The sequence below is a fragment of the Artibeus jamaicensis genome, unplaced genomic scaffold (assembly GCF_021234435.1).
Source record: "Artibeus jamaicensis isolate MK-2021 breed Jamaican fruit bat unplaced genomic scaffold, CSHL_Jam_final contig_473, whole genome shotgun sequence".
Lineage (NCBI taxonomy): Eukaryota > Metazoa > Chordata > Mammalia > Chiroptera > Phyllostomidae > Artibeus > Artibeus jamaicensis.
This window is the reverse complement of record NW_026521851.1, coordinates 2,777,631-2,793,434: the sequence shown is the minus strand read 5'-3', so window position 1 is coordinate 2,793,434 and position 15,804 is coordinate 2,777,631. Positions and strand designations below refer to the sequence as shown.

The following is a 15,804-nucleotide window of genomic DNA, read 5'->3' as shown; positions in this document are numbered from 1 at the left end:
CCAGAGATGGTAACAAACTTAAGCTGTTTGTGCTTTCTCTGCCACTATACAGACGTTTTCATGAGATCAGCAAAAAATAAAATAAAAAATGTCAAAGGCAGGCAAAGAACAAGAAGGTGAGGTACTGTCAGTTTCTAAATAAGCAAAAGTCAACTGTGTTTCTTTGCACCACTTACATAAGATGCACCCACCCTCCCCCAGACTATTCCCTACTCCGGAGTCACCTACTAGGCAGCTCATCGCTAGACTGAGTTATTTCCTTATATTGTTGCCTTCTCTGAATATCAAGTATATCCCCCAGAATATTGCTGGTTTGGGGCCCCTACACTGACAAGAAGCACTCTGCACTGGAGGTTTGTGCCAGGCCCACTGTCTTAGGGTCAAAGTTCAAGTGTTTCCAGTGCTGAACCCTGAAGGCAGGAGAGTGAACTTCCTGTCACCAAAAATGAGGAGCAGGTGTAAGAGAAAAGCAACATGTGGAGGACTATTTCCACGAGACCTGTCTCAGCAGATCAGAGAGGATGCACAGGCGCAAAAGATAGATGCAAATGGTCGGATCTTCTCTTGTCTAGTTCTGCAAGGAAGATAGCCTTCTTCACTTTTTTGAATGTTTGGTTTGAGTTTGTTTTACAAATGAGAAAGGATGGCACAGAAAGTGTAAGTGACTTACCCAAAGCCACACAGCGAGTCAATGGCCAAGCTGAGGAAAGAACCCACTGCTCCTCAGTCCAAGTTCAAATGTGTCCACTTGGGCTAAACGACGAGCCCTTCACATCTCCAACTGTCTCCCCACCACAGACCAGCTCCCGTCATACGTATCGGACCAAATGCTAACTGCCTCACGTTCACCCATCCATAACCCCAGCCTGGAGGCTGAGGGTTGTAACCCGAGTTGTTAGTCTCGTACAAGGTCACCTGAGGGAACACATGGTTATTACCCAGACAGGAGTGCCACTCTCACTTTAGGATGGGTTTCACTTTTATTATATTCAGATTCCTGGCTGGCTCATATGGGCAACAGAAAGAACACTGATATTAAAGTTTTTATTATATTGCTCCTCTAAATAGAAATATTACCCTGGGCACAAAATCCCAGGGAAAATATTCCTAGGTTTACCACCTTTTTCATCAGATGTCACTTGCAGGAAATGGAGAGAAACCAACCTTTCATGCACTTTTCCTTTTTCGTCTCCAAGAGTAACGGTTACTGTGCGAACTCTGTCCAAGTCGAAGCAGGTATCGTACTGATGGAAATCAGACGTGATCCAGCCCACCCAGACGTTAGCGGGTTCTTGTCCGGGGAAGATTCTCACTGAGTAATAGTACTGTCGACACAGCAAAACCAGGGGTTGGCAAAGGAAAATGAAGCAAAACTTCAATTTGCAATGTTTTGGCTATGTATTCTTTGACAAAATTTCAAATTGCCAAAGAATATATTTATTTCATTATTTTTTAAATATTTTATTTATTTATTTTTAGAGAGTGGGGAAGGGAGGGAGAAAGAAGGGACAGAAACATCAATGTGTGGTTGCCTCTCACGCACCCCCCAACTAGGGACCTGGCCCACAACCCAGGTATGTGCCCTGAGTGGGAATTAAACCAGCGATGGGCTGGAACTCAACCCACTGAGCCACAACAGCCAGGGAAGAATATATTTACTTTAAACTATGAACCTAATTAAAATGTTATTGGCACCAAAGATGGACACTACAAAACAGAAGTTTTAAAACAGATATCCCGCATTAAACTAGAAATAGTAGGAAAAAGAGAAAAGACTCTACCTGAGAGGACATGCTAAATGGTTTGACATTTTTATAGTCCCAAGTGTGTACGCATGTATGTTGTGAGAACATACAGAACATTCATACCATATGTATGTGTGCACATACAGTATGTTTATATAATAAAATCACCAACCATTAGGCAGGCACGTTTCACATTGCGCCAGTGAAGACTGAATGCTAACCTGTGCTAGAGATTTACACCTGTCACCTACCTGTGTCTATGCTTCACCTTTCCTAGCACAAACATGCAGTATTTTCACACCTTGAAATCACTTTAACTATCCATCTCTTTCCACTTTGTATTTTAGCAGAAGTTGTCCTGAACATTTCGAATGGCAGGCAGCAAAACTTGGCCTCTACAAAAATACAATGGACCTCCTTCTAGACATATTACAAAGATGAGAGACTTTATATGTACTTGGAAAAACCTAAATCACATATTCAAATTTTGCCAAGAAACAAGATGGTAGAATCAGGATTTCAGGCACCATTAAAGAAATTTTTCCTAAAATAAATCTCTTAACTCACATACATATATTTTTCCACTTTTTAGTCCCCCCCAAATAAGCAAATAATTACTTTAAAAATAAGCTTGCTAAATACGATTACCCAAAGTGGACCATGTGGGACCCAAAGCACAGCGAGAGATGCACGGAAGGACAGCTGTAACCTCGTACCGTGGACGTCTGCATCAAATAGTCGTGGTCGTCCCGGTCATCTGCGAGGACATCTTCGGTGAGTCTCGCCGAGTGGCTGGTGCTGTAATCGGGCTTTGTCTTCCTGAGCAGGAATCTGGAAGTGTTACGGGACTGTGGATCAGCCACACTGGAAGTTCTGCCCGCCTCAAACATGAACACACGACCAGTTTGGTGGTGTGACTCTCAACCAGGGTGACTTTCCTTCCCAGAGGACTCTGGCACTGTCTGGAGGTATGTTTGGTTGTCACAGGCAGGGCCAAGGGCCAAGTGTGTGCCACCGGCACCCAGTGGGTGCAGGCCAGGGACGTCACTAAACATCTTAGAATGCTCAGGGCAGACTCTCGCAACAAAGAGCTATCTGACCCAGAGCATGCTGAGCTTGAGAAATGCAGATTTAGTGCAAGAAAATATTGCAAAACAAGCTCCTTTCTTGTCCATAAAAATACCATTTAGAGAGAATACTCTTTCAGTTCAAGAAGAATGTAAATAGAGACATCTTAAAAACTGATTCTCAGGAGAGAATATTTGCCAACCACATAACTGATAAGGGATTAATATCCAGTATACATAAAGAACTCAGAGCTCAACAACAAAAAGCAAAAATGTCAATCCAAAAATGGACAAAGAATTTAAAAAATTTTTCTCCAAAAATGGTCTATAAATGGCCAAAAAAGAATATGAAAAGATGTTCACTATCACTAATTATCAGGGAAATACAAATCACAACCATAACAAAACATCACTTCATACCCATAGGATAGCTAATATGGGGGGGAAAAAGCAACAAGAATTGACAAGGATGTGAAGAAATCTGAACCCATACAGTGGTGGTAAGGTCGTGATGGTGCGACAGCTGCAGAGAACCATGAAGGTTCCTCTCTGACTTGAAAACAGAACTCCCAGCCATCCCCCTTCTGGGCTCGTATCTGACACAACTGAGAGTCGGGTTGTGTTGGTAACAGCGCTGTGTGTAACAGCCAGGAGGTGGAATCAGCCAGACCTCCAGCAGGGAATGAACGGATGAGAGGATCAACGAAATGTGGCTGCGTGCACGATGCAATATTACTCAGCCTTAAAAAAGAAAAGTTCTGACAGGTGCTACAGCATGGATGACCTTGAGGACATCGCACCGAAGGAGACAAGCAAGTCGCAAAGACAAAAACTGTATGATCACACTTAACAGAGGTACCAGCGCAGTCAGAGTAACAGACACCGACAGTAGATCGGTGGTTACGAGAGCCTGCAGGGAGGGGGGGAAAGAGAGTTGTTTATGAGCAGAGGGTCTTGGTTTTGCAAGATGAAAACATCGTGAAATATGTTTCACAACAAAGTGAATGTACTTAACACTACTGTTCATTTAACTATGCTGTACACTTAAAATTTCTAAGCCCACTTAAAAGTGGTAGAATTTTGGTTTTTTTACCATAACATTCATAAAAATGCAGAAAAATGTAATTTGGGATACATTATGTAGGTGGCAAAAAATGAGAAGACGAGCACGTGGCTTCGCTGTCCCCAGCATGACCCTCAGTGCAAGAAGAAAGGCGAAGCGAAAGACAAAGCCGAGGGGGGAGATCCCCACCCTCTGCAGCGCCCACCCCACGCAGCAAGCACAGGCTGAAAACCACTCTGCACAGATCAGCGACCTTTGTTTCAGACGAGAGGGCTTCTCCTGCGTGTAGTCCTTGTGGTTATTAAACTCTGGCTTCGGAGCATCTCTGTCTTTGTCAGCCCGATCGGGCACCAGGTGGCCATGTGCCGTCTTCATCAGAACCTCGAAGTCAGAGTCCACATCATAATCCTCCAAATCGTTCTTGGGCCCGAAGAGGCCGGCCCCCGGCAGCGCCCCGGCTGCCGGCCTGGAGAAGACCTCCGCACACTCGATGGGCATGCTCAGGCGGTAGAACATGATGTCGGTGCTGCTGTTCTGGGCCCCGAATGACTTCTGCGTGACCTTTAAACATGGGGAGCTGTCCACGGTGCCATCGATCCTGGTCACCTAGCACGCAAAAAAGCAATGGTTCCATTCCAATCGGCACTGCTGGCTTGGTGGTTCTAAAGACCCCGCACAGCGCACCCTTAGCACCGCAAACACGGCCGCACCTGGCGGGCTTCATCAGTGAGGTAACTGCGCACAGTGAGCACCGTGTCACAGGTACACTCGCAGGTCTGCTGCACGCAGAAGACGGCTGGGGAAATCCGTGTTATGATTGTGTACACTCCGGCAGATCCTGACCTTGCCCTCACACACGGAGAATTAGTAAGCATGCATCGGTCTCATCCACGACTCATAAAATGTTTACAATCGAGGACGATGACCCTAGTCTTAGATTCCACTACTATGTCACCCCTTGGAGCTACCATTCTAACTGAGTGACAACTGTCCATACGAACTCTTACAGGTAAAGACCCCCACCCCTGGTTCTGGCGATGGTCTGATATTTAAAGAAAAAGCGAACCTCGATGTGTTCGTGGTTTGACGGGACCTGGAGAAACTGAGGAAGTCGCTTGCTTAGCCACATGGTGATGTCCCTGTTCGTGTTAACGGCGAAGGGTTCATAGCCCTCCTGTAAGCCACAGATGGTGAAATACTTCAAGGTGCTCACGTCCTTGCCAAAGTTCATCCTTCCCACCTGAGCCACCCCAAGGCTGCACACAGGTATGAATCCTGGAAGAAAGGAGAATCCAAATCCGACCCCGTTAGCATAGAATGTAGTATTGCTGCAGAACTCTTACCATGTGAGAGACGTGTCTGCGGTGAAGACAACGGTGGGATAGAGAGGACCGACACTAAGTGTCAGTAGTAAGGCCAGAAGAGCAGTGTTTGATCTTAGCATCATAATTTACTGTGACCCCTTGATAAGCCCCTCTTCACCTTGTAAAAGAGAGAAGTGCTAAGGAGCCCCGAGGTCCTCCAGGACCCCAGGGGGCACAGTCACAGAAGGAGCTCCTGTCCCACAGCCCCTGGATCTGGAGTGCATGGCTCCACCGAGGAGGGCAAGTGGGAAAAGAAAGAGCCAGAGGGTGCTGCTCTCCCACCTGGCTAGTAACCTGAACTGCGCAAACCCCCAACACAGCCTGAGCTGCAGAGTCCTTCACACGTAACTCAAAGGAAAAAGGACTGAAAGGAACATTTGAAAGGTTTTCCTCCACGGATAGCTGCTTTTGCTTTGGAATTCTGCTCTTTATTAAAAGTTATTTATTTTTTACTGATTGATTTCAGAGAGAGAGGGGGGAGGGGGGAGGGAAAGAGAGAGAAACATCCATTGGTTGCTCCACTTATTTTCATGGTTGCTTCTTATGCATGCCCTGACAGGGGATGGAACCCACAACCTTGGCATGAAGGGATGACGCTCTAACCAACTGAGCTACATGGCCAGGACTAAGAATACTGCCCTTTTTTGGCTGGGCCATACTAGATCTAAGCATGGAAAAATATAAACATAAACAATTACTTTGATAGTTGTTAAATTCACTGAAACTAATCCCTCCGTGTCTTTTCCTTCCATCTAACAATCCCTGCAGCTTACACAGAACCATGCAGTCTCACCTCAACTATCAACACATGAAACCAAAGAGTAAGTTAAAGGAAACGAGAAACTAAATCAAAAGCAATAGCAATTGAGCAAATAATATATTTCATAAGCTAATCTAATGTGGGCAGGGTTAGCAAGTCTTCCCACTGTTGCATAAAAGGGGGGACTATCAGTTCTGCTCAGGGTTCATGGGGCTCTTCTGAATCGATCACCTTTGGCAAAAGAATGACATGGTATTTTTGGTGGGGGATGTTTATGTGCTCTTAATTTCTTTCTATAATATTTCATACAAAAGTTCAAGTACTCGGCACAGTAAACAAGGTCAGCATTAAAATGCAGACTACAAATCTGAGAAGCTGACTAGTAGATCTAAAAAAGCACTGGCTTCTGAGGACAAGCTAACAATTTTCTACCACTGTGGCTCCTGCTCCTTCCCTTGCTGAAAGTAGTGGCAACAAAAGCAATATATAACCTTCGAAATAGCACATGACAGTAGAAATTACATCCAGTAATTCATGATGACTTCACCCATTTCATATTCATCAGATCAAATGGAAATAAATGGTAGCACAGCACTGCTACCAACCAGGATGCAGGACATGCCCAGTCTTGCTTGAGGAAGTGTGAATAATGAGCTTCTAGTTAAATTGTTAAAAGCCACAGCTGTGTTTGCACTGTGACAGCTCCTGAACAGGTAACCAAGGAAAGTTGTTTTAAACAATCGTCCCCCGAGGAGTCAGAGAAAAGGGCTACGTAAATATGTGAGTGTGTGTACATTTTACATACCAGATCTTTTCCATCCATCTCACCACATGGTTTTTTCAGTTGCTTCCATAGCCATGTATGATGGAGCTGTTTTTTCAGCAATGAAAGGGAATCAGGAACTAGATACAGAATGTATGGTGCAGGCACAGAGACAAGCTGGGTGTAAGAACCATTTGAAAACAGAACAACTATGAAACTTCCCTGGTACCTGAGCAATTACTGTATATTCCCGTGCTAAGAAATCCGTTGGCCTCAATGAGTGGATTTTCAAACTTGTCCCTGGGAGCCCCACATGTTCCATGGCTATCTCCAGTTGATGGGCAAGTTAGGGAGCTTCACATAGGCCTCCTGAGGGAGTTACACCCAGGCAAAGTCCACCAAGTTTCTTTGCATTTAGGAAACCATGAAAAGTTACTAAGGCAGAAGGGGAAAACGCCACCCACTACTTGAAGCACCTGAAAGTCACAGGTATGGATCAACTCCTCCCACAGCAGAAGACTTACAATCAGGACTGACCCCTACAAAGTTCACAGCTACAGTCATGGCCCCATAAAACCTAGAACCTGCACCCCAGGCCAAAACGCCCCTTTCCCAACACATCCCGAGAGAACCCAGCCACGCAGACCACAGGGCTCCTAGACAGGTGGCCAGCATGCTCCAGAACTCTGCACAGACCTCTCCCTGCAAGTGCCCAGTCACTCCTCCAAGTCCAGTCATTATTTCACTGTGCCTTCAAGTCAAACAGCACAGCCGTGCAGGTGGCTGCCACCTGACTCACCGCAGAGCCCCGGGGTCCCAGCCGCCACCATGACAGGTCTTGGGGACACTCTGCAGCAGTAACTCCACTGTACACTCACACAGTGTGGGTGGGAGTCCGCCCTGCATCACTCTCACGCCTTCATGGGAATGTATGTGATGTAAATTAAGTAAACAGCTCACAAGGGCATTTCAAGATTTTAACTCCCAAAGAAGGAAAGCACGGGATGCACACATTTTAAGCAACAACCAGTTAAAACAAAGATGTGCTTCCTGCATGTCTTTGTTTTAGAACTTCTCCACTGACCTGCATAAAGATAAAATCTCTGGCCATGTCCATAATATTGGCCAGCAGAGAAAGAGGTAAACAGAAAGTCTCTCTCCAGCCTCTTCCCACACATGACTGCTCTGAAATGCAATGCACCAGCAGGTGAGGGTTACCTGCCAGTTTCATCACCCAGAGATACAGGTGTACCAAAGAGAAATTAAGTTATGAAAACATGAAGTTCCTGTTAATTTTATCCAGCCAAAATAATGGTCATACTGAAGGAGAAGCCTCAGGAGACTTTGGCTCGCCTAGGACGCCGGGCGCAATAGGAGAGTGATGGGGCTGTCTGGAAAGCGGATAGTCAGTAGGACTGGAACTAGCACCCCCCGCCAGAAGAGCGGATAGCCGGATAGTCAGTAGGACTGAAACTGGCACCCCCACTAATAGAACGATTATCACATTCTGTTTCTGTACCCCACGTTTGTCACGTACACAGGAAGACCCCTAATCTATATATTCCCCAAGAATCCTTTGTTTGGGGCTCGGAATTTGGAGACTGACTCCTCTGGGCCCGTGCACGTAAAGGAATAAACCTCGTACTCCAGAATCCCTCGGTGTCTGGTCGCTTCATTTCCCCACAACAATACCTGCTCAGAAGCATACTGAATGAACAAATATAAAATTTAATGCAAATAATGAGCTGGCTAACTTTTGAAGATCAGTGACAAATTTACTGAATATTAAAAGTACTGAATGAGGTGTATCTTAAATCCCAAGACTGTATATATTCAAAGAATAGAATAAACCTACAGTCATTCCAAAAAAAAGTTTTAGCTCATTTTGAAATAGTATTTATGTAATATTTATTAAGTAATCTTGTGTCTGTGCTGTAAAGCAGCAATTTTCAAGCTTTTTCATCTCATGGCACACACAAACAAATTACTAAAATTCTGTGGCACATCAAAAAGAATTTTTCCCCATTTGATCCAAAAAATAGGTACAATTTTGACTAATTCACACTGGACAGCTAGTTTTGTATTGGCTGTTGCCATTTTTTCACTTGATAATGGAAGGGAAGAGAGGCCAGCGCCCCTGACCACACATTCAGGTGTTGCATGTTGTAAAACTCCTTGCTGCACACCAGTGGAAAATCGCTGCTCTAAAGCAACAGGGTCCAAGTCATTTCACTGTGCCTTCAGAGAGGCTGTAAGTGTGCTGTACCTGTGCTGTCCAGTAGGGGCACCACTAGCCAGAGCTCCCCACTGAGCCCTTAAAATGCAGCAAGTGCCATTCAGAAACTCCACTTTTAACTTCATTCAATTTAAATGAATGTAAATTGAAATAACCTCCTGCGGCCAAGGGCTCCTTTCTGGAAGCATTTGCTTCACAAAGGGCCTTCCCCTTCACAGCCCTGCTCCAGGCCACGGCCTGCCACAGCCTGCTGTCTGCTCCCTACCCTGTGCTCCCGTGGCACCTTCTGCACTGTATTTCAGAACTTCGCCACTGATCGCCAATCATGCAAATGTGGACACCCCTGGTCTGTTGTGACCTGCACAGAGACAGGGCAATGTCTGCATATGTCTCTGGGCCCTCTGTGTGTCCTCCTTAGAGAAGTATCTGTTCAAATCTTTTGCCCATTTTTAACTGAGTTTTTTGTCTTCCTGAAGTGGAGTTGTGTGAGTTCTTTATATACCTTGGAGATCAAACCCTAGTGTGAGGTATCATTGGCAAATGTTTCCCCATATAGTTGGTTCTCTTTTCATTTTAATGCTGTTTTCTTTAGCGATGCAGAAGCTTTTAAATTTGATAGGGTTCCATTTGTTGATTCTTTCCTTTATGTCCCTTGCTTTAGGGGACAGATCGGTAAAGACGCTGTTGTGTGGAATATTTGAGATTTTCCTGCCGATCGATGTTCTCCCACTCTTTGGGACAGACAGCCTGGATGGAACTGGAGAGCGTTATGCTAAGTGAAGTAAGCCAGGCTGTGAGGGACAAATACCATATGATCTCACCTTTAATCTAATCTAATTAGGTTCTAAGGAACCTAATCAACAAAAGAAAATAGCAAACAAAATATAACCAGAGACACTGAAATTAAGAACAATCTGACAGAAACCAGAGGGGAAGGGGGGGACAATGCGGGGAAGGGTTTACAGGAACTACTATGAAGGACACGTGGACAAAACCAAGGGGGAGGGTGGAAGCAAGGGAGGGAGGGAGGTGGGTTTGGAGGGGGAAGGGGGAGGGATGGGGAAAAAAATACAGACAACTGTAACTGAACTACAATAAAATAATTTTTAAAAATAATAAAATTTTTAAAAAGGACAATGATTTCACCTTTATCATCTCAGCATCCAGCAGAGAGCCTGAATGAGGAGGTTCTCCTTACCTTCTTATGAAACGAAGGAACAGAAAGAATTTATATGCAGCTCAGAGCAAAGTTCAAAATAAAAAATTTAACATTTGTGGAAAATGGTACTTTTGCCTACCATTTATTTTCTTACTCCCATTCGGAAAAGCTGCCACTGCCTCAATGAAACCCAGCTAAGCAGTGTGGACACTGCTTTCACTAGAGTGACTGCGAGGGTGTCTGACCAAATGGGCCACATGGGTACCGTGGGCCTCTCGGCGGCAGCCCCTCCACCCTCCCCTTGACGCACACAGCGGTCATGTGGCATCAGAGCAGAGCGCCTCACTATGCCACCTGAGACCCACCACACTTACCGTCACCCACGTCAAAGTCCTTGAAGGCCAGTTCCGAGCCTGAATCATCAAGCAGGATCTCGCCATTCAGTGTAAACATCATGGTGTGCTCCGTCATGTCGACCATACAGCCCACGACATCGCCAGCTTGCCAAGAGCGCCCATAGTGCTCATTGCCCTGGTGCCACCGCTGGGCCTGGGGAAGAAGAATGAATGAGCACCCAGAAAGCCAGAACAGACCCCGCCCACCACCCTCGGGAAGCCGGGCGGCACAGCCTCCTGTTACCCAGGGCAACAGGAAGGGGCCCGCTGGCCCAAGAGATGGGAAGTCTGAGAATTCTAAGCACTGTATGGACTGGCTCAGGAAAAACCCCAATGCGTTTTCCTCATTTTGAGAGTCCGTCATTTAAAAATTTAGTCCACGTACTTCCTATTAAACAAGAAACTCTATGACTTTAAAAATTTATCTCCCCACAATGACTGCTTCCCCAGACATGGTTGTTTTTTCTCTACTCCCCAAAATACAAAGAATTTTGAGAGGAGAATCCAGCTGACAATTTATCAATGAGATTTGAATTTTCATCCATTTCAAAATAAAATTGCACTCCTTGGAATCAATGGAACTGATACTTAACAAAATAGAAATCTAGAAGCATTTCAATATACACAGTGGGGCAAAAGTGGGTTTGCAGTTGGGAGTATACAAAACAGAGTTTATTCTTGTTACTATTATTAATTATTGTATTATTTTCCAAATGAACAACTGTAAACCTACTTTTTCCCCAGCCCGTATGATAAAACAAAAGGTTCAAATCAAACCTAAAAATGTTCTTAATATGTTTGCTGAAATAAAAAGTTAAAGACTGAATATATATACTAATAGTGTTTGATAAACACAGGTGAAATCTCATATTATAAATATACTTAAAATGTAGTTTGATAAATATAATATACTCTACTGATCTATAGGTACAAAATTAGTTATATTCATTTTCCAGTAAAGCCTTTTAACTTCCCCTAAGCGTAAACTTCACTGTGAGCTAATATGTAGTGCAATATAGTCACCAATGCAAAACAATGTGATTCCTCCAGTGTATCACACATAGCAGTTTTTGGAAAACTTATTTAACTAAATTAGGCATCGAAAGGTCTTAAATTTTCCCACCTGAAATAAAAAACGGGACTCAGGAAACATGCCCTTTCAGAACCAAAGTGGGCAGGGGCTTTAAAGGACTCAACGCTGATCTCTAGCCTGGAAATGCTTTCCCGCACGTGACGCGGGCCGAACACCCCACGTCAAATCTCTGTCGGGGCGTCCGACCCTGTAGCATCCCTGGGCCACACTGGAAGGAGGAGAATTGTCCTGGGCCACACATTAAACACACAAAACTAACAAAAACTGGTAGACAACAAAAAAGGATTTAAGTAAATTTAGAATTTTGTGTTGGGCCACAATCATTGCCAGTCCTGGGCTGCATGTGGTCCCACAGGCTGCAGGCTGGACACCCCTGTGCTACATGACTGCGTATTTATTCTAAATTCCTTTGTTGTACTAGACTTTTCCCCTCATATGAAAAGGAATACAATCCACTGAAGAAAAATCAGAGAATACAAATAAAAGAATAAAGTATCAATAATTTTATTAACCAAAAAATGACTACTATTCTATTGTGGCTATGTTCATATAGATACATTTTTTTAATGTTTAAATAACTTAGACAAAAATATTTAAACATTTATATGATACATAAATGAAAGAATAAGCACCTGACCAGCTTCCCCACAGTTTAAGAAATAAAAATTACTAACAATGTTGAAAATCAAAACCTTTTGTGATTGCAAACCACACTGCCTTAGGTATTCTTACAGTTAATAAATGTGTCTACCTAGCATGACTCACTGCTCTGAGGACACATTTCCTCCGGAAACTGCTGTGTCACAAAGAATGCGTCTTTAATCAGCATACGTGTTTGTAACACTTTTGATAGATATGGGTGATTTGTCTCTTTGTTAATGGCTTTACTGTATTTGTACCATGCAGAAAAATGTTTTGAAACCACAAGGGCAAAAGCTTCCCTAGCAAATTTCCAAATTCTTGCTCCAGAAAGCACAGCTGTCGCTGTCCTAGCAGGGGTAGCCCAGGCTCGGAGGGAGGCCACCAGGGGCCCAGCAGACGTTGGCCGCTCACCTTGAAACCGTCAAAAGCGAAGGCGTGCTCGTCGGCGCCCAGCTCCAGATCCGGCTGGCAGCCCGGCTTGCTCCAACCGACCCGCATGTCTCCCGCCGTGACTGCCTCAAACTCAAAGTACCACCTCCCGGCCTTCACGGCGTAGGTTTTCTCTGCGCGGAAGATCCGGAACCGCTCTCCGGTGCTGCTGCACACTTCGGCCCGGGCTGCTGCGGGGGAAGGGGGCTCTGCTCATCATCACGGGAGCTGGCATAGCAGCCACACCCACATTCGGGACTCACACCTGTGCCCACGGGCTATCAACATTCTTATTCCCATTGTGCCTGATACTGTGCAGAGCAACTGACCTGGACAGCCTCCCACTGCTACAGCCCACGCACAGCACAGGAATTCTGCAGCGGGCTAAGCCGGCAGCAAGGCCGCCCTTTCAGCGGGGAACTATCTTTCTGCATGAAAGACCTACTAGCCACTGGACAGTTGGGTGGCAGAAGAAGGTAAGATGCACGTGAGGCATGGACAGACAGAAGCCACTCCACATAAGGAATGAACCCACACGTGTGGGTGGAACAGAAGAGGGAAGACCTGGCCGGGCAGTAGGGGGGAGAGAAAACTACAAACAGCAGAGCAGGGCTACCACCCACAAACTCCCACTGCCCACATGTTACTATGATGCGCTGCACACACAGACGTTGTTTTAGGAATTGGGGGGAAGTAGAAGAGCCATGTCTAACATGAGAATCAGTGTGTTTGGTGCAAAGGGAAAAACAGGTGATACACATGGATTGAAAGGGGGCACCAGACTGAGAGTGAGCACATGTGTATTTACTGTGGATGCATGTGGACCAAGAGTGGACTGGAGGGACACACATGGACTAAGAGTGCATGCACATGGGTTGAAAGTAAATGCATGTGAATTGATTGTGGATGCACATGGACTGGTGCATGTGGGCTGAGAATAGACACGTGTGGACTGACAGTCAACACAGGTGGACTGAGAGCAGGAGTGAGAAACCTCAGACCGAGGAACCTGAAGCCAGGGTGACTGTGAGAATGGCAGCCCCCGGGAAGTCACAGGGCATAGGGACAAGGTCCACTGAACGACACCTCCGAGGATGCAGTCAGCTCAGCTACGGTCTGGTTTAGACACAGAGAAGGAAACTGGAGTGATTTAACCGAAGACACAACTAACAAATGGCAGAATTCGGGAGCTGCCTTGGGCCACAGCCTGTGTTCTCTGCCCTCTGCTTCTGCAGCTGGCACAGAGATAGAAGGTGCTGGTAAATGTTAGCACTCACCTATAAACCTTTCAAGAGCTGGGAAAGACCTTATAAATAATACAAGTTTAATAACAGCTTAACCACCAATTGCATGTGACCTAATCAGAACTATACGAAACCTAGATAAACTCTAAAGGTCCCCAGTAGATGCACAGCCAGCCCACCTTCAAACAATTCACGATTAGAGTGAAGTAAAGAAAATGGACTGAGAGGTCCAGCACGCACGAGGAGGGCGTGAATAATGAAACGGTCAACTACTGCTTTTTGATGGTCTGTGGTGATTATTGAGGGTACAGCAGAACTGTATGTGCTGACCTTTCAACACCTGTGCTGTTTCTGGGCAAGGGACACGTCGTGTTTCCACCTTCTCCCCACAACACACATGTGCACATGCACACGCCTGACCACCCAGCATGCTCCCAGCTGCCCCCACTCAGCAGCAGTGACAGCCTCCAACTCGAAATGCCACCTACCACCCAGACACCTGGGAACTCCTTTTCAGAGAAGAATGCTTTTTTGTAGTTATCCTTATTTTAATTGTGTCAACATTTGCAAGTAAAATTATACACTGTATTTTAATATGAACAAAAGAGAAAACACCTTCTTTTCTAAGTGTGGACACTAGGGTTTTAGGATTGTAAAGTACAGAAAAACGCACAGATGTATTTTCCTGTTCAGGTTCCTGGAGCATCACCTCCACCAACAGGCCCATGAGGCTCAGGTGGTCAGGGGAGGCAGGCACATTCACACCAGCTTACACCTAACATGCCAGACGGCAGCTTCGGCCTGAAAACATAACAAGGTCCATAAGAGCCCGCTGCACATGTCTCTTGGCATTAAAAGTTGGCACCGCTGCTCTCCTGATAGAGGAAGTGGGAGTGCGGGCTCCCTGAAAGAGCGTGACGATTCGAGGCAGCGGTGCCGGAGGTCTTGGGCCTGGTGGTTTCCCCTCACCACTCGTGAGGCTCAGTCCGCCCTGGGAACGGACACGTCCCCACGGGCCTCCTCACGCCTCCCTCCACATCGGTGTGTCTCGCGGCTCAGACTCTGTACTTCTCTCATTTGTTAGGTGAGCTCACAGACATGGTTTCAGAAGCAACCGTTTAGCATTCTGTTTCTCAATAATCAGTGAAAATATGGACCCACAGAAGTTCTAAGAACAGATCCAGACAATCTGTGACAAATTTCTTTGTGTCCCCTGTGGCACTGAACCTGGAGAGGGGGTACAAATCAGGTGCCAGCTGAGGGAGGAACGAAACCTATCCTGAGCCCAGACACAGGTGCCCAGGCCTGCAGCTGATGGTGGCACCCCTGTCCCCCAAACGTGCATGTCTTAGGCTTCACTGGATGTTAAACACTCTATATTCATATTTGTTTAGTAGGCAGTTCTAGGTCATGTGTGCTACATACATGATTTTTATGTTGTTATAAATAATATAATTGAAACTGACACTAGAAAATGAAGTCAGCCAATATATTCCTAATTCATTTTATCAAGGCTGTTACTGATCACAGGAGAAGAAATTCAGGAGCTGCCTTTATCAAACCACCTCAAGATTAAGGGTAAGGTATGAATGATACTGTGTTCCCAGGTCCCCCAGGTGCTGCACAGGGAGGGATCACAAGACGGATCACACAGGGCCAACGCATCTACCACAGCAGGCTGCAAACCCTACATATAAAAGACACTGGCCACTAGAGGGCAGGCGAGATCTAATTATGCATTACATTAAATTATTTTAATTTATAGTAAGCTATGAAGGAAGGGAGGCTACTGTCTTTAAAATTTCATATACATCTAAAATATTTTACATGTATCTAGATAAGTA

At 45.4% G+C, this 15,804-nt stretch overlaps 1 protein-coding gene across 2 annotated transcripts in view; it reads right to left on the bottom strand.

The window, feature by feature from the left end:
* The window catches only part of RYR2 (ryanodine receptor 2), a 544,399-nt gene that overhangs the window by 184,635 nt on the left and 343,960 nt on the right, over positions 1–15,804 (bottom strand). The window contains exons 27-32 of one of the 2 annotated variants that reach the window (XM_053667877.1): positions 12,699–12,907; positions 10,532–10,706; positions 4,942–5,150; positions 4,129–4,481; positions 2,462–2,576; positions 1,165–1,325 (exon numbers count right to left, since the gene is read on the bottom strand). In XM_053667877.1, coding sequence (XP_053523852.1) covers positions 1,165–1,325; positions 2,462–2,576; positions 4,129–4,481; positions 4,942–5,150; positions 10,532–10,706; positions 12,699–12,907 — 1,222 coding nt within the window. The remainder of the gene's footprint in view (positions 1–1,164; positions 1,326–2,461; positions 2,577–4,128; positions 4,482–4,941; positions 5,151–10,531; positions 10,707–12,698; positions 12,908–15,804) is intronic. The other variant, XM_053667878.1, reaches the window with a different exon arrangement.